The sequence below is a fragment of the Malania oleifera genome, chromosome 4 (assembly GCF_029873635.1).
Source record: "Malania oleifera isolate guangnan ecotype guangnan chromosome 4, ASM2987363v1, whole genome shotgun sequence".
Classification (NCBI taxonomy): domain Eukaryota; kingdom Viridiplantae; phylum Streptophyta; class Magnoliopsida; order Santalales; family Ximeniaceae; genus Malania; species Malania oleifera.
In genome coordinates this window covers 25,408,014-25,433,964 of record NC_080420.1, presented here as the reverse complement: position 1 = coordinate 25,433,964, position 25,951 = coordinate 25,408,014, and the positions used below count along the sequence as shown (strand labels likewise).

Sequence of the window (25,951 nt, the reverse complement as noted above, 5' to 3'; positions counted from 1 at the left end):
ATAGGGCCAATCCTTTTTTCCCAACTTTGTTTTATTTTGAATGCTAAAGTTCCTTCAAAGATAAAGGCTTTTACTTCGGCTGTGATCTTCAATGAAATTAATGGCAATGATTTGCTTATAAAGCAATGATAAAAAAATCTCTATTTTTCGATTATGTGTCCTTTGCTTATGGAGCAGAGATACCTGTTCTCATTTTTTATTTTTTTATATTGCTCTTTCATGCACTCTTTGGAATAGTTTGCTTGGAGTCATTTGTGACAATTGGATAAGTCCTTCTTTAGATGCTTTCTATATTTATACATTCAGAGGTTATAGAAGGGAAAAGTGAGGAAAGTTTCGTGACACTGCATTGTTTTTGCTATCATGAGGCATATTTGGTTAGATTTGAAAGCAAGAATATTTAGGACGGTTGTTATTTCTCATCATTTGAGCAGAGTGGTTTTTTTGCATCATTATGGTCTTGTGAATGGTGGCTTTTTAAAATTGTTTCTCCAAACTACTTACAGAGAGATTGAATAGCTTTGCTTCATTCGAGTTTTATTGAGGAATGTTTGCTTTTGTTGCCTTGTTAGAGTATACATTTTTCTCCATGCGTTTTTCCTTTATTTTTTTGTATTATTTCCTCTCTTTAATAAAAGTCTTTGCTTATCGTAATAAGAAACATGCGCAAAACTTGTAGGACCAAATAATTTGAGGCACTAAAAGTAGTGGACTTTGTAAAAGACTAGAGAGAAGGAGTTCTATCAACTGGGACACTTAGGGGCATCCTATTAATCAAATGATAGGCTTGCTACTAACCTAAAAATTTAGTTAAGTGCAAATAAGAACTGGGGCTAATGTATATGCTTAATCTAGCACTTTGCAACACCATTTTACCAACTAGAAACACAAGACGTATAATGTAAACTGCCATGGTCAACACAAAAAAAAAAAAAGGAGTTGATTTGTGAGTGTACTATAAAGCATTATCAGGAAGGATGGAACATTTGGATATCATGCCCTCTCCAGATCCTGATCCATTTTCCCAAGTATGAACTCAAGAAGCATAATGTAAACTACCATGTTCAACACAAAAAGAATGGAATTGATTTGTAAGTATGTTACAAAGCCTTATTGCGAGAGAACGTTTTGATAGCATGCCCTCTCCAGAACTTGATATAGTGTGGGATGCTGGAAGCCTTGTCTCGCGAGAGAACGTTTTGATATCATGCCCTCTCCAGAACTTGATATAGTTTGGGATGCTGGCAGCCTTGTGCATGTGGGGTTGCATGCATTCTGTTAATCACTATTTTACCTAAAAACTTAAGTTGGTGGTGGGCCAACAGTGAATGTCAAGTTATTCAACACTGTACCTCATGCATGATCCCCTCTCACACTCAAAGAGGCTGATATTTGAACTGAACATGTTACCAAACAGAAACAGAACAAAGCCCATTATAATGGACATAATGGGAGGAAACATATATAAAGAGACCTGAACCTAGGTCCCCTAGAACGTGGCCTTCATACCTTATTAAGTTACCACTTCACCTAAAAGCTTAAGCTGATAGGTGGTGCATGAGCAATGGACATCAAGTTATTCAACACATTCCAAATTGAGTTCTTATTCCATTGTAAAATTCTATAATCAACAAAAATTCTGCTTTCAATATTTCAGCTAGTGCATCCATCTCTCTGTTAACTAATCATTGACAAAGGTTACGAAAAACAAATTAGCTTTTGGCACAGTAAAGATCCCAAATACCGTAATATATTAAGGCAAAGAAAGACAGACTCCGAGAGTTAAATTGAACAGAAAAAAAACTGTTGATATTCTCAAACACAGAAGCTTTACACTCTGAATGAGGCTTATATAGCATGCCATTTACCAAGAAAAGCACCATGTCAATTTGCAGAAGTTGCTACAGGAGACTGACTACCGCTACTGGCATAATAATAAAATCTGCCCTCTTCATTCCCCCCACCAATTGTTCTCTTCATAGAGAGATCCTGAATGACACAACAGGATCAATAGAAGTTTGTAGAACTGGCAAGACTATAAGTTAATTTGCTCATTGAAATCAAGTTCATTGGAAATTTTGGGGCATGCAAACCAGATGAAAGATTTGATGCACGGGGAGAAACAACACCCAAACCATAATTGGGTACCTGACCATTCAGCACCAGTGAGACCAGATGGGTGAGAAAACTTCTGAATTGCATGGAGCAAAATAACTCTAACTTGCCAGTTTTGTGGGATGAGACACCTGAATCTATTACCCATGAGAAGAGAATGGAGAGGCTACAAGCATCGGTATACCTGAATGGGCAACTATTGCAGTAGGATTAGAGGAGGATTGTTGCATCTGAAGCTGCCGAGCCATGCACAATAGACTGAGATACTCATCATGAGATGCAGCAGAAGAATCAGAAAAACCACCAGAAGGCTGATTTCTATCATTGGACAAACACACACTGGTGTCAAAATCAACAGATTAATTATTTCCCTGGGCTGGCTCCTAATAAAATATCCCAACATTTGTCAACTGCTTGATTTTTTTTTACCACAATGGGAGCATTGACGAGCACCCCATGTAACATCTCTATCTTCCTTACTACCTCTTGTTTGACCGCATCTTGAACCACATCCTCGTACCTTCACTATGACTAACATTATTTACTGATGTCACAGAATTCTCCTTCAGAAGGGTGGCTATAAAAGAGTCAATGGTGGAAGCAGAAGAGCTTTCAGTAATTCGCTGAATCCTTGCAAAATTTTTCTACCATGTATTGGAATTTGAATCCCCAGACAGCAACGTTAAGTAAATATATCTCAGCAGATACGGAAGATAATTGATTAGAAGAGAAAGATGGTGATCATTTAAGAGCTGATTATTTCTATAACATACAAGGGGAAGCCGATTAAAACACTGTCCAGAATCCAGATGCTACATTATCCTTTAAACTGCCTCTTTTATCAATCATACTCTTCAACACTATGTGTAGAAATCCCGAGTATCTTGGAGCGAGTTAGGTGATATTTATGTAGAGAATTGTTTATTATTAAGAGAGATTATTTTAGGAGATTGTTTTCATTTTTAGCATACTCGATTGTATTATAAGTATAATGTATCGACTTGTACAAATAATTTATTCATTCAAGAAAGAAAATCTATTCTGATTTCATGGTATTAGAGCTAGGGTTTCTATAATCCTAGTTAATGATGGTAGAAGGAGCCGTCAACAGCAGAGGGTCGAGCACCTTTGAAGCTCTCGACGGCGAGACTGAAGCCACCTCCTCCTTGAATTCGAATGGGCTAGACAACTCGTCCTTCCCACTGTCAGTGGAGAGATTGAAAGGAAAGAATTTCTGTGAATGGGCTCAGTCAGTCAAACTCGTGATTGACGACAAAGGAAAGTTAGGTTACCTTACCGGTGAGAAGAAGAAGCCCGCCTCAACCGACACCATAGCTATGCAGAAGTGGAAGTCTGAGAACTCCAAGCTGGGGAACTCCATGAAACCTTCAATCAGCAAGGCCCATTTGTTTGTACCATCGGCGAAGGATGTCTGGGATGCTGTTTGAGAGACATGCTTAGACGTTGAAAGCTACTCTCAAATCTTTGAGATCAAAACTCAGCTATGGCAGATGCGCAAGGAGAAAGTGAAGTCATAGACTTCTATATGGAGATGACGAATCTCTGGCAAGAACTCGACCTGAGCATTGAAGAAGAATGGGAATGCCCTGGAGACGGTGCTTGATACAAGAAAAGACTCGAGAATGAAAGAGTCTTTGAATTTTTGGCCGGAGACTGTTGAGAGTTGGACGAGGTGCGAGGGAGGATTCTTGCTCGACGTCCTCTGCCTTCAACTGAAGAAGTTTTCTTGGAGTTGATGCGACATGAGACCGGCACAAAGTGATGTGGAAAGAGTCGATTTTGATCGGGAAAAATGGGCCCGAAATGTGTGCCCTCATTTCAAGAGGAACTCTTGTTAGGACAAGCAAAAAAACACAGAAAGGAAGACCCTGGTGTGAGCACTGCCGCAAGGCGGGCCACTCAAAAGATAATTGCTGGGAAATACATGGGAAGTCCGCAAATTGGAAGCTGAGACAGAATCCCAAAAATCATGGCTACCAAGCTGCTATTGATAACCCAGCCGAGAAACCACAAGGCGAGAAAAATAATAATTCCACTTCAAGTGGCGCATTCAATTTAGAATAGTTGTACAACTCTATAAAATGTTCTCTACCATTCAAGCATTGAGTCAATCTTCCATACGTATTCCGTCTGGTTCTTTAGCCCACCTAGGTAATTTTTTGATAGCCTTAAATACCATTTCTCATTACAAATCACCATGGATAATTGATTCTGGTGCTTCTGATCATATGACCGATTCCTATCATCTGTTCTCATCCTATTCACCTAGTGCTGGAAATTTGAAAGTTAAAATTGCGTATGGATCACTCTCATCTGTTGCAGGCAAAGGGAGTAATCGAATCTCTGACTCTATAACTCTAGAATCTGTCCTACACATCCATAGGTTATCTTGCAATTTGTTATCCATTAGCTAGCTGACAAAAGATTCCAATTGCTCTGCTAAATTCGTTTCCTCTCACTGTGTTTTCGAGGACCTATCATTGGGGAAGACAATTGGCAGTGGTAAGGCGTGTGAGGGACTCTACTACTTTGAGGAGGCGAATATGAGTGAACAATGTCAAATTGCTATTTGTGATTTTACATCTGTTTCTAGGGATAGTGAAATTTTGTTATGGCATTCTAGGATGGGTCATCCAAATTTTCAATACTTCAGACGTTTATTTTTTTCCATTTGTTCAAATAAGACATCTTTTGATTTTCAGTGTGAGATTTGTGAACTTGCAAAACACCAACGTAATTCATTTCCAAATTCCACATACAAACCATCCAGACCTTTTATTATGATTCACAGTGATTTATGGGGGCCCTCACGCTCTCTTAATCGTACTCACACGAAATGGTTTGTTATTTTTATTGATAATCACACTCGTATTTGTTGGGTTTACCTGTTGAAAGATAAAACTAAAATCCGTTCTATTTTTATCAATTTCCGCTCCACGATTCAAACACAATTCCAAACTCACATTCAAATCTTGCGTACTGATAATGGTACAAAATATTTCAATAATATCTTTGGAAATTATCTTCAAGAAAATGGAATCATCCATCAAAGTTCCTATGTGGATACCCCTCAACAAAATAGGGTTGCCGAATGCAAAATAGACATATTCTTGAAGTAGCTCGGACATTGATGTTCACTACAAATATGAAAAAATATTTTTGGGGCGATTCCATTTTAACAACTACATATCTCATTAATAGAATGCCTAGTCGGGTTATTTCTTTTGCCACTCCTCTCCAAAAATTCCAAGAATGTTTTCCTAACTCTCGGCTCAACTCCAATCTCTCCCTTAAATTATTTGGGTGTACTGCATTTGTACATGTTCATGTTCACAATAGGGATAAATTGGAACCTCTTGCCATTAAGTGCGTTTTTATTGGTTACTCTCCTGCTAAAAAAGGCTACAAATGTTATGATCATGTCACAAAAAAAATTGTTGGTTAGCCTTGATGTCATGTTCTTTGAAACCACTCCTTACTTCCAAAAGCCCTTTCTTCAGGGGAAAATTGGAGTGAAGATCGGTTCTTTGATTTCTCTTTTGATGAATCTATGGCATACACTGAGTCTGTCAACACCACTGTTATTAAACCATTCCCTGATCTATCGTGTACAAAAGACCACTTAAACTCAGGAGGAGATGTAGAAAAACAAAATAACAAGGAGATACTTGTTTACTCAAGGAAGCCAAAATCAAAGAACAGGAAGAATCTCATACCTGACTCACCAAGAGAGTTGGAATCGGTGATAGCTCCGAGCAACCATGAGTCCACGCCCGATCCCGATCAGGTAATAGATCCAAATGGCCATGAATTTCCTTCTGATAAGTCTGCACTTGATGACATCAATTTACCTATTGCTCTCAGAAAACAAACTAGGTCACGTACTCTCCATCCCATTGCAAAATTCATGTCTTATAAAACTTTGTCTACAGGGTGTCATGCTTTTACCTCTAGCCTTGATAGTATAAAAACTCCAAAGAATATCCAGGAAGCCTTGGAGATTCCTGAATTGTCATGGAGGAAATGCAAGCCCTGGAAAAGAATGAAACTTGGGATGTTATGAATTTGCTGAGAGGGAAGAAGCCAGTAGGCTACAAATGGGTCTTCACGGTGAAATATAGAGCTGATGGGATAGTTGAATGGTATAAAGCCCGTCTTGTTGCAAAAGGGTTTATACAGAACTATGACATTGACTACACAGAGAAGTTTGCACCGGTGGCAAAATTGAATACAGTTTGAGTTCTCCTACCCTTGGCAGCCAACTTGGATTGGCTACTTTAGAAACTCGACATTAAGAATGCATTTCTAAATGGCGAGTTAGAAGAAGAAGTCTACATGACGATACCACTAGGTTTCAGTAAGAAAGGTGAAGAAAACAGAGTATGTAAACTCAAGAAGTCCCTATATGGACTCAAGCAATCTCCTAGAGCATGGTTCGACAGATTTGCGAAGGTGATGAAGAACCAAGGATATCGACAAGGGCAATCAAATAATACTATGTTTTTCCAACAGTCTGAAAGTGGGAAGAAAACAATTCTGATTGTGTATGTTGATGATATAATCCTAATCGGAGATGATACAATGGAGATGGAAAGATTGAAGAAAGTCCTATTTGCTGAATTTGAAGTTAAAGATCTGGGACAAATGCGCTACTTCTTGGGAATGGAAGTTGCTAGATCAAAAAAGGGCATCAGTGTCTCTCTGCGAAAGTATATCCTTGATCTCCTAACCAAAATTGGCATGCTTGGATGCAAACCTAGTGAAACCCCCATTGAAGTAGTAAAGAGAGTTGAAGATTGTGGAATATTGGTTGAAAAGGAGAGGTATTAGAGATTGGTTGGTAAACTAATCTATATATCACATACTAGACCCAAAATCGCATTTGTAGTAAGTGTGGTAAGCCAACACATGCATTCACCAAAGGAGACTCAACTAGAGGCTGTGTACAAGATTCTTAGGTATCTCAAGGGTTATTCGGGCAAATGACTCTTCTTCTAGTAGCGTGAAAGTAAGGAAGTAGAAGTTTTCACATATGCTGATTGGGCAGGATCAGCGGAAGATAGAAGGTCTACTACCAGATAATGCACCTTTGTATGGGGAAATTTGGTGACTTGGAGGAGTAAAAAACAGAATGTAGTGGCTCGAAGTAGTGCTGAAGCTAAGTTCAGGGCAGTTGCACAAGGGATATGTGAAGGACTATGGTTATGGAAACTTTTGGAAGAACTATAGATCACCGTGAAATTCCCTATCAAACTCTATTGTGATAACAAAACCGCCATCAGTATCTCTCTCAATCCAGTTCAACATGACAAGACTAAGCATGTAGAAGTGGACCAACACTTTATCAAAGAAAAAGTTGAAGAAGGAACCATTTGTATGACTTGTGTTCCTACCAAGGAACAAACAGCAGACATCTTTACCAAAGGGTTAGCCGAACAGTGTTTTGATGATTTCATCTGCAAGTTGGATATGATCAATATCTATGATCCAACTTGAGGGGGAATGTAGAAATCCCGAGTGTCTTGGAGTGATTTAGGGGATATTTATGTAGAGAATTGTCTATTATTGAGAGAGATTATTTTAGGAGATTGTTTCCATCTTTAGCATACCCGATTGTATGATAAGTATAATGTATCGACTTGTACAAATAATTCATCCAAGAAATACAGAAAATCTATTCTGATTTTACAATGTTATTGACAAGAAGAAGAAAAATTAACTTAATTTGTTATGTGCAAAATTGAAATATGCAAAATTGTTTATTGCATGCTAAAAACTGTTCCTAATTGTCCTATATAATGCTTCTAGGAAAACAACAACAATTTTACACTATATAATTCGTGCTGGAACTCAAGGAATATCTGTAACTTCTTTTTAAGAAATAAATTTTACTAGTTACATTTTCCTTGAAATAGTTGTCTATTGCAAAAATTTGAGTGACTCTTGATACTTTTAATGAGTGAATATTACCAGAGTTGAATACACAATCAATTGGTCAAGTAATCATTACAAATTTTCTTGAACAATCAAAATGATTTCAGGGAAACTTGTCTGGGCAGAGACAAGGGCAGCCTGTTTTCATCACCAGATTGGAGGTATGTTTTCTTCAATCTAACCTTCACATTTTGACATATTATTTTCAGAATACCGACATGCATATAAATTTTTTCTTTGGCCCCAATTTTACTTCTTGAAAATAGGCAGATAGCAATATGCTTTATTGAGTGCATGAATAAGGTTTTTTACCCTTTTGTGTTCTCTCTGGCAGGGTTATCGCAGTGCTTCAGCTTCTGAAACGTAAGTCTATGTTGCATTACCCTCAGTAGATGTTTGTTGTAGATTATTAATGTTTTCAATCATCATTACCTAAGAGTGCTAATATTCATTATGTATCTCTATGCTTTACTATTTTGTTAGTAAGAAGAAGAAAAATATTGAAGGTACTCAGTTCAAACTTGATCACTTTCTTTCAGGATGAAAGTTACTCACTTTGAGATTTATGTTTTTCTCTCTTAGATAAATGAGGAACTTCATTGAGTAGAAAAAATGAAATTAACACCCAAGAGCAAATGCTTCCTTCTCCACTAGAAGGACGAAAGAATGCTCCATTACTTTCTTTTTTTCCAAAACCAATCCTTCATCCTATCGGTGTCTTTTCCTGTGGAACTGATGTTTGGTTATTCTGATGGTAGGGCATGCCGCTGCCAGTAAGCAATCCAGATCAAAGCAAGTCCTTCAATCTGAGATTTACGGAAGCAGTGTTAATGTCATTTGTGTATATGTTATTGAATGTTGTAGGGAACAAGTGGATTAGAATTATAGTGATGGTAGCGTAATGTCTTCTGAATGTATTTCTTCCATTCTTGTTGGATTGAGAGAACATTGTTCACCTGAAGATATTTGGGTGGTTCTGCTACTGGGTGAAATATTGAGCAATGCAATGCATCGGATTAATTTTTTGGAATTAGAGTTGAGTTTATATGGGTGCTCAAATTTTGTTCCTGGGAGGGCTGAAGCCTGTGAAGAAGACTCAATGGAAGGAGTTTTCTGTAACCTTGAAGTTGTTTGTGGGATCAGAATATGTAGATAATTCTGGTACAATGCTGGTTTTGGGTCAGTGAGATAGACATTGGAATGAAGTAGTGAAACTGTATAGGAAGGTGGCTGGTGTTGTACCTGTGGTCAATTGATGGAGTTCCTGTGGTGCTCAAGTGGATGGAACGAGATAGAAGGACAGCTAGTGTTTGCAGGTTCATGTGCACATGAAGGGGATGATACTAGTGGGCTTGAGCCAAAAGCTTTGGTGAAGTGGTGCAAGCCTGGAGTTATTAATATCACTTGGGATCTGGCAGCACTTCAAATGTGCTTATTCCAACATTGGGTGAGGCCCAAAAAATTGTGGTACTAATAAATTCCAACAAGGCCAAATTTATTATTATTTAGATGAGCAGCAACTGAAGCAAACCCAAGCCTGAAAACGTCTTTGCAGGAGTCTTAGCCCAGAAGTTTAATAAACAGTCTGCTAACATATCTGTTGGATCTTCACCAATAGAGAGGCAGGATTCAAAGCAGGCTTGTGTTGGTTTTGCTGCAGCTTTGAATCTGGTTTCTAAAGCAGTTGAAGATGCAAATAACAGCTCTGGTAGCAATTCAAAGTGGGAAGATATGTATTTGTGTTGTCATTAAATCAACTGCCAAGTAATGCTGGGTTTATAGATCCAAGGTTTTTGGTCATTGGGGGTTTGGCGAAGGGTCAGGCGAGTGAGAATCAAGTTTCGCAGCTGAGGCTTTCTAATTGTAGTTCTGTTGATAATGTAGCTGTATGATACAAAGGAAAGGGATCATTAGCTGTTGCTGTGGATGTTCCTGGTGCTGGAAAGCAACCTGCTCAGGATGGATTTTCTAATGTTCATAGTTGGTGAGTGACAATACCTGTTGGTGCTGAAATGTGAAAAGTGTTCGAGAAGAAATGAGTTAGCTTTGATGTGAGGACAACAGAAGAAATTTATTGAGAAGGAGAAAATAGAAAAACAATCAAAAGGAGAACAAGAAGCACTTGCAGGAAGAATCTAAAAAATAAAAAGAAAAGACCAAACAGAACTAGGTCAAAAAATCCCTTTTAACCCCTCCCTATCATAATTAAATTGAACACTTAAATTTAGCTATTTTCACATTACCTACTTTTACCTTATTCTTACCATCACAAAACACCCCGTTTATGATCATTCACCTGCTGTTCTTTACCCATCCCATCATCTTCAATGATAAGAATAACTTGTAGACCTTCTCGCAGAGTTGGTCACTTGGAAAATATCACCCAATGTCTGAATCAAAGGCATACTTATATTATTCAGTAGCACACCACCATCACACTAAGTGTTGCATTTACTTTCGTCATTAGATACGTCAACCCATTTATTTTTAACCTTTGACCAACCTCCCTCACTAACCTCATCACCTAAACCATTGTTCACAATTCTCATGCTCTTCTCAATGGTGAAAGTAGCATCTTTGTTCCACTTCAAAGATTTTGCATCCTCCCATCAAAACTAATTCGTCTCTTCTCGAACACTTTCTGCATTTCAAGGAGGGAAAACCTTTCTTTTACCTTTTTCCCCCTTTTTATGAAAATGAAACAAGTGATTAGAAAAAATCAAACATGGCTATTGGTGTAAAATTTTGCAAATGATTGTGCAGGAGAGGTAAATATGGATTCCATGACGATGCCATCACTCTCTAGCTTATGTTTAAAGTGAGAGTTTTCAATATTACACAATGGCTACGGACCGCAATATAAATGGCAGCATGATCATCACAAAACATGTTGGTGGGCTTCATTACCAAGAATCCCATCTTTGACATAAGAGAATTTAATGACACAAACTCACTATCAGTATGAGTCATAACTAGACAGCCTACTTCACCAATGGATCATGCTAGAGTAGTTTGTTTCTTGTTGCTAGGTAGCAAGATTACCACCCACAAATGTATAATATCTAGTCGTTAGGGCTATTCAAATATCTAGCCTACTTCACCAATGGATCATATGTTTGAATCGAATATGTATTTACCTAAATGAGTCAAATCTCATTGATTCAAAGATTTTTCTGAACCAAAATCGAACTGAATATTTTGGTTAAGTGAAAACACAATTAACCGTCAATATGGTTTGGATATTTGTTCCGAACCAAATATGACTACGTACAAGATGGTGACTTGAGGGAGACTAGATCTGGCAAGGTGGTGACGACAACAACTCGATGAGTAGATGTGACAAGGTGGTGGGCTTGGGGGCACTGTGGCTGTGGTTAATGGCTGGAAGGGTGGTGAGTGAATGGAAAAAAGTGAACAAAAGGGGCGCAAGTCCAGCGACTAGCGGAAGGGTGAATGAAAAGAGGGGGGGGGGGGGGGGACACCAGCGAGTAGAGAAAGGGTGAATGAAAGGGGGGGTGAGTCCAGCGATTGGTGAGTGGCAAGTTTGGCGACCGTGTGTTGGTTGGGGATGGCATGAAGAGAAACAAGGGCAGCGATTTACAATGAGTTGAGGACAGCATTCGATGGGCGATTGTGGGGACTCTGGAGTGTGGTTGCTGATTAAGCTTGGAGGCTTTGAGAGAATGAGAAGAAGCCAGCGCCTAGAAGAGGAATTGTGCACTGCCCTAGCTTAGCTAGGGTTTGTTTATTTATGTTTAGTTTTGAATTTTGATTTTTGGTGTGGTTAGCCACACACTAGTTACAAAGGTCCTAAACTATCAATAAAATGTAAGCATGTCTAATATACTTATATTATTATAGTTAAATATTTATATAATATTATAAATATATATGTATTGGTTCAATTTTTGTAACCATCAGTTTGGGATCTATACACCTAAAACCTGACCAATAATCAAAAATGCAAAATATCTGAATTGAAATCGAACTGAACGAATTGATTGACTGAATTTTTGGCTCGGTTCGGCTTGTTTTCAAATATTTTTGAACTGCCTTACCAGTTATACACATTCGATCTCCAATAAGGCTAGCCTAATCTACATTAGAGTATCGCATGATCTCATAGTTTATATTGCATTTATATAACAAACCTAGAAAAATTTTGAGATGTTGCAAAATCCTGGAAACAACATTCTAGTGTGAGTCCTTGGGATTTTCTATAAATTGATTCACCAACGCTATAGCAAATGATATGTCAGTTCTAGTGGCAATAAGTAAATCAACTTGACAACCATTTGCTTATAAGAACAGTAGTCTTCAAAATTCAGCTCAACAATCTTAGATAACTTATGTTGTGATCTATAAGAGTATCAACTATTTTAGTGCCCAATATATGAGTTGTAGTTAGCAAGTCCAAGGTATATTTTTGTTGTGAGGGGTTCAAACCTTTTGTACAACGTACATTTATAATGTGCTGAAAGTAACACAACCCAATTCCTTGATTTGAAATTTTTCTTAATGCCATAGCTTGGCATGTACAATCCCACTTTGGTCACTACTAGTCATGATGATATCGCCAACATAAATTGCTATAAGTATTGCACTTGTCTCCTTTTTATGGAGAATGATTAAATGATCAGAGTAGCACAAGGTAAAATGAAATGAAGATCTAACCATGCTACATTTTTCGAACAAGGCTTGAGTAGACAACATAAGGGGCCACAAGAGGTTGCATTATTTACGGATTGTCTTACTAATCCCCATACAAGAAGGCATTCTTTACAACCAATTGGTATAACCAAGTGGAGTGGCCAAGTGCCATTGAAGTTTCAACAGTATACAAACCCTCAACAAGTGATTTATTAACCCAATTTGATTTCTCATGGAGATGCCAACAACAATCAACGATACAGTTTTTCTTGCCACAATGTGTGCAAAAATGCGAGAATTACCATAATGAACTTGTCGTCCTTGCATTACCTCTGCCATGACTATGATTCAAACCTTATCCTGTTTCTCTAATACTTTCTTTACCACAGTTGGAGGTAGTGCCAACTGTGGCTGAACTATCATGAGAGGAAGTTCTGGAAGAAGATTGAGAGTCATCTTTGGTGATCCATTGGATTCTAGCATATGCTTATTCATGGATGATGTGGATTCACTAGCAAGAATCTATTCATGGATACATTGAAGCTCTAGAACTTGGCAGCCAAGAACCCTGCTTATAATTAGACATACAAATCTCAAAAAATAAAAACGAGAAGATCAAAGATGAAGCAATAAAAGGAATCAAATTTTTGAGTTTGTTATATTATGGTGGTCGTAGGTGCTCTTAGGTTGATGAACATTAGCTCTCTCCTAAATCAAGGGGTTCATCTCCCTTAGGTGCTCCACAATGAGCAATTGTGGCTTGCCACAAATCCATAACTACCATTCGTGCTAACCTTGTTCAGTTGCCCACCACCACAAGCCCTTGTCATTGAACCATTGTTATCCTCTTGGATAGCATCTCCAACAAATCAAATTGTATTTACCATTGCCATCATTCGAACCATGGAACCTTGAATATTGTGGCCATGAGAGATTGAAAAAAGAAGAGAATAAGTGGATACTATAAACTTGGAGGAATTGAGCCTTGCCTTAACGAGGCGAAAAGAGGGAAGCATCTTATGGGTTTTATAAGCATATGGAGAAATATCAATTATTGAAGGCTTATAAAACTGCCCTAATGCAAAAAAACAGTCAAGTGGGTGAGAGGTAGAATCATCATTTCGTTAAATGGGGTTATTAGCATTGTGCCTAAGATGCATTTCGGCCCTCATTCGCGGAAACCAAACAAGTGAAACAACAAAATGGGAATCTGCCTTGAATTTTGATTCTATTGAAGCCTTGATTTTGCAAACCAAGCGTCATATTTAGGGAGGCTCAGTGGAAAAGGAAGAGGAGAGATTGAGGCAGTAAATTCCCCTATGAAAGCTGTGCGAAAATTAGAAGGTCCATTCTAAGTTGTTCTTTAAACTTGGGAGGGCACTTGGGATAGAAATTTAAATACTTTTTTTTTTTCTCTCTCTTTTTGACCTGTAAGATGCAGGGTGAAGCTTTTAGTCGTTCTCCTTCATTGCAGGTTGCAGCTGCCCTGAGGCTTTGTGGAACTTAGCTTATACTATGCTGGGTATCAAATGGGTGGTATGCTAGTAGCTAAGAACGTGGAGGATGAGTTACATGTAGGAAAAAGAGGGAAAGAACTATGAATTGCTATTCTTTGAGCAACTTTACAGCTCATATGGAGAGAAGGTGTCATGAGCGGAGCTTGTTTAAGGCCTTATGCTTGTTTGTGACTGCATGCCGTGTGCAAATTAGGCAGGTAAGCATCATGTAAATGCTAGTGTGTTTTTTTCTTTGGGTAAAATAATGCCTTAGTAGGAAAGTGAAATATGATGCCTTGGTCATATTAATGTTTTCTAGTTCTAAAGTGAAATTAACATAAAAAGCTCTTTAGGGGAGGATGATTGCTCATCAATCATCGTAAAACTCACTAGCTTTTGTAACATGTTCGACCTACTTGCTTCCCTCACTAAACACGTGTTGTCTATATAGGCATAATTTATGAATTTCTTTACTATACGATTCACTGATTGAGTCATGTTTGCTTTCATGCTTGCAAATTTTATTTGATGTTTCCATGTAATTTAATTTTATGCTTGCGAACTTCTTGATGTTGTGAATCCACAATTTACTTACTAGTTATACATGGACCTTCACATGAAGTAAAGTATTCGATTTGTGATAGTTGGTATTAGATCACTGGTTAATTGCTTTGTGATTCAATTGCCTTTGGATTGTGGGATTATGTGAAGCATCGGTGAGAGAACCATATTGGATAGTATATGGAGGGACTTAATGCATTAGAGGTGCAAGTCACAACTATCAACTATGTGGCTATAGAGGTGACCTAGCTTATGGACCTAATTGATGTATTTGAGGGATCCAATAAAACAATAATGTTCCTCTAATGAACTATTAGAAGATTTTCATGTTATGTTGGAAGCTTTACAACACTAAATAATTAGCTTACTGTTAATTCTATAGGGGTACAACTATGGGAGAGTAAAGGTAGAGCCAAGAGCATTTCTTAGTGGCCTTGAAGCTAAGGAGCTGAAGAACGTATTTGGTATGAAACGATACTTTCGTGCAGTTTAGGCCGACTTGGAGGAGGTGAACGTATCCATGGCTATTACGTACTTGAGTGGTTGTGATTGCCTACCAAGTACGATGAGACTCAAAAGGACAAGTGTAGAATTGATACTTGGAAAAGGAGAGAGCCCATGGCCCAATTCTTCCCTGAGAATGTTGAGTACAATGGTTGTTGCAAACTGTGAAATCCTAATCTCATTGTAAGAGTAAGAATTATGTGAAATATTTTTTTGTTAAGTATGTCATAGAAAGATGAGTTGTTCTACCTCTTGAAGGATTGAAACTGTGAGTAAGGATTGAACTTCATTAACAAAGAGTTCAAGACTTGCCTATGGCACAAGTTGCCACAAAACGCTTGGCTGACTATGCTGGAGAGAACTTCCCCATGCCTAAGGAAAATGGCTCGTCACGTGGAAATACAAAATCTTTCAAGAAGGGCAAATCCAAGAGCGGGGGATTTGATGCCAAGACATCACCTTCAAGGAAGGCATCCTCATATTGTGCTTCCAACACATCTGGTGGTAAGGGCACTACCCCCCGAGCGAACATGTCGGGCTCCAGTTCCACGTACCTGCCGACACCTTTCGAAGTTGAGTTGTTATGGTTGTCAAAATTATCCCTCAATGCTTTGCAAGCTTTCATTGTAGAGGGTTTGCTAAAGGATGGGGCGGAAACGTCGAGAATGGGTGCAATGTAGTCACTTCAGATGTTGAAGAGGCAAACGAAAGAACCCAACGTTGCTCGAGCTGAAGGGTTAGTGTTTCTGAGGTAAATGTGAAGAACACTCGTGCTATGGTGGGTCTCGAGGCTACCCACAATGTTTTCATACATAGTGAAACACAAAGACTGAACATGGAGTTACATAACAACTCATGGTGCATGAAAGTGGTTAACTTGACAGTGCAACCTATGTTAGGAGTAGCCAAGCGAGTAATTATGAAGCCTGGTTAATGGGCAGGACATGCAAATTTCACTGCTCAGTGGATGATTTCCTAGTTATGTTTTGAAGGGAATTTTTATGGTGACTAGGATAGGCTCAATGCCATTCAAAGATTTCCTTTGCTTAAAAATGACCACCCTTGCATGGTTCAAGTGGTGGCGAAGAAAGGAGTCAACGAGAAGTTCATATTAGCCATGCAATTCAAGAAGGGTTGTACATACATCTCACATACTCGATGAAGCAGGACAAGAGTACGTTCCTACTACCTAGAGGAGTTTCAAGTTGTAAGGCACTAATTGACTTGCCTCCACAACTAGGTGTATAATATAAGATCAAGTTGTTACCAAGGTGAAGCCCATACTAAAGGTTCATTTTAGATGCTAGATGGCGCATCTAACTTTTGTAGAATTACATAACTTGATTAGTTATTACAAAGTTATATTCGATTAACAAGTTATATATGACCTTCCAAAGTATTGTTTGGAGCATCGATGTTATTTTAGAGGTAACATGATGGAAGCTTGCAGATATGTATGGATTGTCATCGCTGAACGAGTTGACTGTGCACAACAAGCATCCCATTCATTGATGAGTTGCTTGTTTAGCTAAGTTGTGGCAAGTATTTAATAGAACTTGACCTTTGGTCAAGCTATTATTAGGTGAGGATAGTAGAAGGTGATGGGCTGATGTAATGTGGTAGGGGACTCTTGAATTTTTGCCCTTTTGGTTAACTAATGTGCCAAACACACTAATGAATTAAGTATTTCATGATTATTTCGACAAGTTTGTCATGGTAGAACTTGATGACATTGTTGTTTATAGTTATACTCTAGAACATATATGGAAGGTGTTTGTAGGTTGGAGGGGAGAAATACTCTTTTGCACAGAAGTGTATTAAATTTCTTAACCATGTGGTTGAACAAGGTTGTCTCAAAATGGATATGGAGAATGTGAGTGATATTCAAGATTGGAATATCCCAATGATAGTAAAGGAGTTGCATTCCTTTTTTTGACTTGCTAACTACTATTGCAAATTTTTTTGAAGTTGTACTCAGGGAGGAATACCCAATTAACTAAATTGCTGAAGAATGGTGATGGGTGAGACTGGACGTAGGAGTGCCACGAAGCTTTTGACAACTTGAAGGAAGCCATGATCCATTACTTGTTATCGTGGACTTTATGAAGCCTTTTGAAGTACAGATGAAGCATCCAACTATGCCCTTGGTGGAGTTTTATTACAAGAGTAGTTGCATTTTGGATACAAGAGTCACACATTTAGTGAAGTTGAAAGTACACAATTCAAAAGAGGAAGATGTTAGTAGAGAATTCATTCTTGTTGAGTGTTGCTACATTACTTGCTTGGGTTTAAGTTTGTGGTGAAGGATGATAATTTGGCTCCATCATTTCTTACTTCTCAATTATCCCCCATGCAAGCTTGCTGGCGAAAATTCCTAACAGAATTTGATTTCTTCTTTGAGCACAAGGTGGGATGAATGAACCAAGTTACTGATTCACTAAGTAGGAAGACTGAGTTGGCAGCCCTTCAACTAGTAACTCACTTGACAGCAAGGTTACCATGACAATGCTAAAGCACATTAAGGAGAACCTTGTCTATGATTTGGGTGTCCAAACCTCATTAAGTTGGTGAAAGAGATCAAATTGTGCCAATTTTGGTTAAAGAATGGCTTGTTGTGAAGATATTGTAACTGGGTATTTATCTTTTGGTGATCTAAAGAAGATAATGTTGTCAGTTCCATGACAACATGTGGGCAAGCAATCTTGGATGGCACTAGACTTTGGCGTTGTTGAAGCAGATGTGCTACTAGCAAACATACGAGATGAGGTGGTTGAGTATACATGGATATGTTTCACTTGCCAACAAGAGATGATCTGGCGGAAGAAGCAGGGCTGTGGGAACCTCTTCAAGTACCGAAGAGACATTGGGGAAGTGTCTCACTTGACTTCAACACCAACTTATCCATAGTTGGGGACCTAGGGTCTATACTTGTGGTTATGGGTAGGTTTTCAAGTATGACACTTCTATACTAGCGCCAAAGTACTTTTAAGCAAAAAGACATCGCACAGCTCTTTTTGAAGCACACTGTTAGTGACCAAGACACAAAATTCACTACAAACTTTTGGTGGTTACTTTTTCAGAATCTTGGTTCACAGCTTGACATCTCCTCGAGCAATCACCAAAAGACTATAGAGGTGTGTTTGATTTGGTTCGGTTTGGTTTGGCCATTACCAAGAACTGAGCCGACAAAGTTAGCTTTTGAAAATGACAAACTATTACCAAACAGAAACTGATGGTTTCTTGACTAAGTCCATTATTGATTTAACGGTTCAGTTTGGTTTTTTAAATTAAGACCAAACTGAACCTTAATTTTACTCCTTTACAGGTTATTTTTAACATTAATAATATTGCCTCCAAAGTGTGAACCGCAAGTAAAACCTTACTAGCAACAAATCTCAATGAGGCAGCATGTGAAGAGGATCCTGCAGGCCTTGGAGTGGTAACTGAAAAGGCTTATTTTGGGGTGATGTGGCAATGGCTATTTATAATGAGGTGGGATCCTTAAAGCTTCTTGCATTTCCGATGTGAGAATAGGATAGGAGGGGCAATTGCAAGCAGCATCATGTGGCAGTTGAACTTGAGCCTCTTTGTCACACACAAAAAAATTATAAGGTGGAGGAGGAGTCTCACCTTTACAAAAGGCCCTGTCTCCTCTGGTTTCTGCCATTAACTCACCTTCACAATAATTAAATTTTTAATTGAGATAGAATTTTGTAATTGAATGCATATAACTCAACCTAATGTTGTTATTACTGAACTAAGTGACTACAATTTGACATTTATGCTACATATATCAAATTTCATAAATTAATTTGATTTTCGTTTTTTGGGTTTGATTTTGGTTAAAAACCGAAAGTTTATATTTTTTGGAATCGAAAACCAAAATATTAAACCAAAACTTATTTCGATCCGATTTTTGGTTTATTGGTATTATTTTACATCCCTAGAAAACTAATGGTTAGTTGATAAGATTCAATAGGCTACTAGGGGAGTATTTGTGCCATTTCATCCGTTGCCAATCAATAGAATTTTCTACAGCTACTCGACGTGACCTAATTCAAATTCAATATCCAAAAGAGTTCAACAACTAACAAGAGTTTTCTAGAGCTTTTTACATGCCAACAATTGTTGTTGCCTCAAACATGAGCATGACATACATCTTCACCAAAGAATGAAGGCAAATGTGGACATTGCCCAAGACTAACTGAAGAAAGCTTTGAAGCAAGTGAAGGATTGGATAGATCAAGGGAGAAGATTGTTGCATTTCAACTTGGGAGGCTTAGTGCTTGTTAAGCTCCATTTGGAGCATATTAAGTCACTATGGAGTTAAGGTAGGAGTCTACTTTGTAGATATGAAGGACCAGCCCATCTTGGCCAAAGTCAAGAAGGCCTTTAATGTGGTTGAACCTCTGGCTTGAATGAAGGCGCATCTTGTGTTTCACATCTACCTAAACCTCATGCCATTTATCACCAACATTGAAGGTCCAACTCAAAGTCAGTAAAAGCATCATTGAAGACCTTGCAAACCAACAAACAAAAAGTTGAAGAGATCCTTGTAGACAGAGTTCACATCATCAAGACAACACGACATGAGTTCTTCGTAAAATGGAAGGGCCTCAAAAATGAAGAAATCAATTGGATGTCAGTAAAAGACATGCATTCGTTCATGGATAAAGGTGAAGAGTACTTAGTCCCATCAATGAGGCCATCAACCACATAAGTGGGGTACAACATCACGAGCCAAGCTTGTTCAGTGCCTTATGCTTGTTTGGGACTGGTTTTCTTGTGCATGTTAGGTGGGTAATCACCATGTAAATACTAATGTAGGTTCTGTTCTTCCGATAAAGCAATGTTTTGTAGAAAAGGGGGAGTATGAATTCTTGGTTATATTGATGTTTCCTATTGCTAGAGTGAATTTCCTAACTTTTTTTTTTTGTTTTTTCAAGGGAGTGCAAGTGTTCATCAATCATATTGTAAGAATGCTCAGTCTGCTTGCCTCTTTTGCTAAACACGTTGTCTACGGAGGTGTAATATATGAATTGCATTGCTTTAGGGTTTACCACTTGACTCATGTTTACTTTCATGCTTGCTTACTGCTTTAATCTAATTTGTATTTGATACTTGCAAACTTGTTCATGTGGTCAATCCATGGTTTACTTTAGTTGAATAGTTAAGCTTGTCTGCTATATAACTAGTGCTGCATAATTCTTTACACGGAGTAATGTGTTGCACGTGACAGAAGGGAATGCAAGGGCTTTTGAAGGAATTATATCCTCTCCGGAGGTTTTGGAAGGGCAGTGGCTAAATTATGCTTTACTGATTGCACGACTCATATTGCAACAATTTTTTTAATTCTCTGTTAATTTTGTAGAGAGCTTCTTTTGTGGCTGTACATAGTTTTTCTTCTTTGTAATTGAGTAGCTCTTCTATTGAGTATCGACTCCTTTCAATAATATGCTTATCTTTCCTTTTCTTTTGGCTATGTTTAAATTTTTTCCTAGCTGTTTCTCTGGTTTATGTGCACTATTAGGATGAATTATCTATTTGGATAAATTTCTCCTCCTCTCAGGCTTGCTGCAAACTGGCCACCAACAATGCAAATAGTTCGGCTTATATCTCAAGATCATATGAATAACAAGTAATTCTGCTAAATAAAAACTATCCTTATTTATTTATTTTACATTTTCCTGTTTTTATTCCCCTTCCCGAACCCGCATACACGGGAGCTTTATACACTAGGCTGCTTCTTTTTTTTTTTTTTTTAAATATCTGGTTAAATATCTGCCCTGGCTTTGTTATATTTCTGAGATATGTCATTTTCTTTAGGCAATATGTTGGGAAGGCAGATTTTCTAGTTTTTCGGGCCATGAATCAACATGGTTTTCTTGGGCAGCTGCAAGATAAGAAACTTGTAAGTCATATGGAGAGAAGTTTCATTTTCCTTAAATTTTTAAGTTTAAATTCTTAAGTTCTCCTTACCCCCTCAAATCAGCACCCCCCCCCCCCCACCCCCCCCCCCTCTTTTTTTTTTATCAAATTTCAACCCTGTAATTTTCACATCGGTCATGCTTTTTGGTTCAACATTGCTTTCCATCGAAGCGGGCTAAGTTAAGATATATAAGATAGAAAGGGGTTTTCAATACTGGATCGTAGATCATACTATCTGAAGGCATATAAGATAGAAAGGGGTTTTCAATGCTGGATCATAGATCATACTATCTGAAGGCTTTTACACCAGTGTGTTGACTACTGGAAAAGAAAATGCTTCATTTTCTGTTTGTAATTAGTGCCACTTGTTTGTGAAGGATAGAATGGGAAAATGAGTTTTATCATTGAGTATATTTAGCTAGTGTAGTAGAACTTGAAAATGGTTGTCACCACAAGTTTAACTGGAGTTCATATTTTTTGTTACCGGGGCCATTATCTACTCCTGGGCCTGCCCCTAGTTTTATCCAAGTGTGGAGCAAGATCAAGGTCAGGAACAAGAGTACAGGAGTGACCACTTGGAAAATATAATATAGTAGTGTTTTTTGGAGTGTATTATCATTTCTCATATTTTGTTTATGCACCATATTTTTCATAATTTGACAAGCACTTATTATTTATGTGGAGCACTTTAATTTTAAAACTCATTAGCTGAAGTTCTTTATTGACAAGTACATTCACCATATAGAATTCTAACTTCTTGTAGTTTTTGTAGCTTTGTAAGTGAGGGCGTGCCTTGGATCAACAGTAAGGTTGATCCTTGTGACTGGTTTTAAGTCCAAGGAAACAGCCTCTTTACATAAAAGCAGGGGTAAGGCTAAGTATAGCCGTATACTGTGATAACCCTCCCATACCCTCATAGAGCGGGGGAGTCTTGTAACCTGGGGATGCCCCTTCTTTGTAGCTTGTTGGTAGTTGTAAACCAAACACGCTGTATTAGGGAATAAAGCCAAAAATAACATTTTTTCCTCCTTATTGTTGAAGGCCTGTTTATCTAGCCACTTGCAAATGGATTTTCTATGAAAGCTCTGCAGTTTTTCCGAATCCTTTAATAATTACATCTCTGTAGTTAGGTGCTTGAAAGAGGGATTTTAGTTGGTGTGAAATTTGCCCGTAAGAAAGAATCTTCTGAAACTAATTGCTTAATTGCTCAATGTTTTTAGGTCCTACTCATAGGAATAAATAGTTGTATTGGTTATATAAAAATATGTTGTTACCATGAAGAAAATAACAATGAGAAACTTTTCATAACAAGAAATAGGCAAGGAATAACTATTCCCTTGTTGGATAAAATAATAAGGAATGCATGAGGAATTACTCTCTCTCTAATTCTCATTCAATCTTATTACAAAGAATAACTATTCTACCATCTAAATGTATCCTTAGGAAATTCTCATGGTCTATGACTTATGAAATATAAACAGCTTTGCTAAATCATCCAAGCAGCTATTTAATGGAACTTTTTATTGTTTCTTTTTTTACTAATTTGTTCCTCCAGTGTGCAGTGATCCAACTACCTTCTCAAACGTTGCTGCTTTCTGTTTCTGACAAAGCCTGCCGCTTGATTGGAATGCTTTTTCCTGGGGTGAGATTTTTGCTAAGAGATTAATATAGGATGATCATCCACAAAAACCTACTTCACACATCCACTAGTTCCATCCTCTCCTGTGGGAGAGAAATTGCTAGTCTCTCTAAAATCCTTGCAAAATGTTTCTTTCTATCCAAAGCCTCTGTAAAACTATGTTTTAGCTGAGCTTTCCTGAATATGCAATAATAGAACTTGCTTTTTTCTTTTTAAAAAATTAATTTTTTCAAGGTTTCCTTTATGCTAAATTGATTTTCATTGTTGATATGGAGACCCATGATTGGTGCTTCACAAAGAGATTGCTGATAAAATTTTATAGCTGGATTTGTATTCAAAAGCTAACAATTCTTTTGGACCAGGATATGGTTGTGTTCAAGCCCCAAGTACCTAGTCAGCAACATCAGCAGCAACAATTGCAACCGCAGCAACATCAGCAGCTCCAGTCACAACAGCTTCCACAGCTACAACAGCAGCAGATGCCGCAGCTGCAGCAACAACAGCAGCTTCCACAGCTGCAGCAGCAGCAACAGCTGCCACAACTTCAACAGCAGCAACAGCTGCAACAGCAGCAGCAAATGGTTGGCACGGGGATGGGCCAGGCTTATGTTCAGGGTCCAACCCGGTCTCAGTTAGTTTCACAGGGACAAGTTTCTTCACAAGGACCGTCGAGCATGCCGGGAGGGGGCTTTTTAAACTAGTTACACTTTCAGCCCTCATGAAGTGAAAATAAAACTTTATTGAGCAGGGGAATGTGTCCTCGTTAAAAGCCTGGATGGATGCTTTTAATCAAATGCTGACTTTTAGTGTATTATAATTTGTAGATAGCGTTTGTGAAATCAAAAGACCAGGCCATGTTCGGAGAACTCCCCTTCCTCAGTAGATGTGTGTAATCATGTGGAGTCCATTTACTAATAAGTGATGTTCATTCTAATGCTATATTTTTTAATTAATAATACTGTAGTTAAAGACGTGTTAATTTAAGCAATTAAACTTTGTCAGTGTGTTGCCATGTCATCCTTTTAGGCGCATCTTAGCAAATTTCATTGAGGTACTAAATTTGAACGAGGAACGCAGTTGTGTGATAAAGTGAGTACAGATTCTTCTTTAGTCCCATTTTATGATTTCACTCTTGCTGAAATTCAACTTTTAGAAAAGATTAAATTCGTCTCTTGTTTTTTTTTTTTTAAGTTCTTATTTTTAGTATAAAATTATAATAGTTATTAGTATTAGTATGTGTTAACTTAGACACAATTAACTTGTAAATATATAATAAATTTTTGAGATTTATTTAATACTCAAAATTAGTAATTCACTATATCATTTAAATTTTAAAAAGAAATATTAAATTGATCTTAAATTCAAATTGAAAAAAAAAAAAAGAAGAAGGGAAAACTAAGATTTTATAAGGTTGATTTATGGTTTGTTTGAATCAGGATTCTATTTTAAGAAATAAGAGGAAGAGAAATTAAGAAAAAATATCTTTTAGAAATAAAATATATCATAATATGATAAAAATTGTGAAAGATCAAATCAATAGTCTTCGTTTTATTTTCTTGCGGTTGGTATTTTTAGTATTAGAATATCTACATTTTAAATAAACTGATTATACATTGGTGCATATAATTAATTTTTTTTTGTTCTTTGTGATATTATTATAATTGACCACATTGTTTTTGAGACTTAAATTAAAAAGAAATTTTCACATGACAAATGAAGGCACCGGCATACTCTTCACTCACCCAAAACATTGGTGTCAGGACAATAGATTATTACAATTATCATATGATGGCTAATTATTACTTTCATTATTGGCAGTCAGAGATATTCTCTCCATCTCTCTTTAAAGGATGAAATACTAGGAAGATAGAAATTATAAAAGAAAAGACATTAAAACATAAAATTACTAGGAAGATAGATATTATAAAAGAAAAGACATTAAAACATAAAATGTGATGAAACGTTAAAGTTTTTGGTGTGTGGGCCCATAGACAACATGTGTGTAAAATATGGTTTTGAGTGGTTGAAACGTCAATTTTGAGAAAAAAAAAAATAGTAATAATTTAGGGGCGTTGAAATGACGTTGTTGAACTCTTATGTGTCATCTTCTTTCTTTCTCACATTTGCCCATTGGTCATTCTGCTATGATTCATATGGAGTGTTTGCCAATAAGTTCAACATTTATGGCCTATGTGACCACGCACCCTTCCCCTTTCTATGATTAGTCTCTCCTATTTTTCCTTCTCTTTCTCCCCTACCTGGACATCTTTTTTTTTTTTTTTTGAATTTTCTCCACTTGAAGCTTTGTTGCCCTGCCCAAAGCTCCTTCAGCAGTTGCCATGGTAGCAACCCTCCACTTCGCATTTTCCCCATTTCCAATACCTTTTGACCTATCATGTTCCCACTTTATTTCTCCTATAGAAGCCCACAAAATCCAAATGGAGTGCATAAAGAGGAGAGAGAGAGAGAGAGAGAGAGAGAGAGAGAGAGAGAGAGAGAGAGAGAGAGAGAAGAAGAAGAAGAAGAAGAAGAAGAAAAAGAAGAAACTTATCACCCTTTCCTTTGCTTTGACCACCTCTCCCTATCCCTTTGAGTTCATCTTCGGCTGCTCTTTCTCATCCCTTGTCTCTTTTCCGATTCTCTACCTTCATTAAACCCCCTCCACTTCCAAGTAGAGACCTCCCAAAAGTTTCATCCACGATGAGCAACTCTCTCTTTCTCTCTCTGCTTTTTGTGCATGCGCGTAATGTAGGTGAATGTGTGTGTATGCATGTGGGTGGATGAATGTATGAAGTATGTGCATAAGTCATGCTGGACTTGAATAAGTGCATGGTTGGGTTGTGCATGGATGTATGCATATCATGGGAGTGTATATAAATTTGAGAAGTGGTAATGTGTGCATGTAGGCTTGAGGGCATGTGAGGGTGCAACATGCATTAATAAGATGAGTATAAATAATGCATATCAAACGGTGCATAAGTATGCATATGAAGTATGGATATGCTTATAAGTCATAATGCATGGATAGGCATGATAGGCATGTGGGTCATGCATATGCATGAAATGACATGTCAAATAAGCATAAATAGGCATGCACATGAAC

At 37.7% G+C, this 25,951-nt stretch overlaps 1 protein-coding gene across 3 annotated transcripts in view; it reads left to right on the top strand.

Annotated features, from left to right (window-relative positions):
- Positions 1-23,849, top strand: part of LOC131153586 (mediator of RNA polymerase II transcription subunit 25) — a 109,527-nt gene extending 85,678 nt beyond the window's left edge. For all 3 annotated transcript variants that reach the window (XM_058105998.1, XM_058105999.1, XM_058105997.1), the window contains 6 exons: positions 8,178-8,231; positions 8,405-8,433; positions 20,851-20,919; positions 21,108-21,192; positions 22,765-22,851; positions 23,211-23,849. In XM_058105998.1, coding sequence (XP_057961981.1) covers positions 8,178-8,231; positions 8,405-8,433; positions 20,851-20,919; positions 21,108-21,192; positions 22,765-22,851; positions 23,211-23,549 — 663 coding nt within the window. In that variant the 3' untranslated portion in view covers positions 23,550-23,849. The remainder of the gene's footprint in view (positions 1-8,177; positions 8,232-8,404; positions 8,434-20,850; positions 20,920-21,107; positions 21,193-22,764; positions 22,852-23,210) is intronic.
- The last annotated feature ends 2,102 nt before the right edge of the window (positions 23,850-25,951 follow it).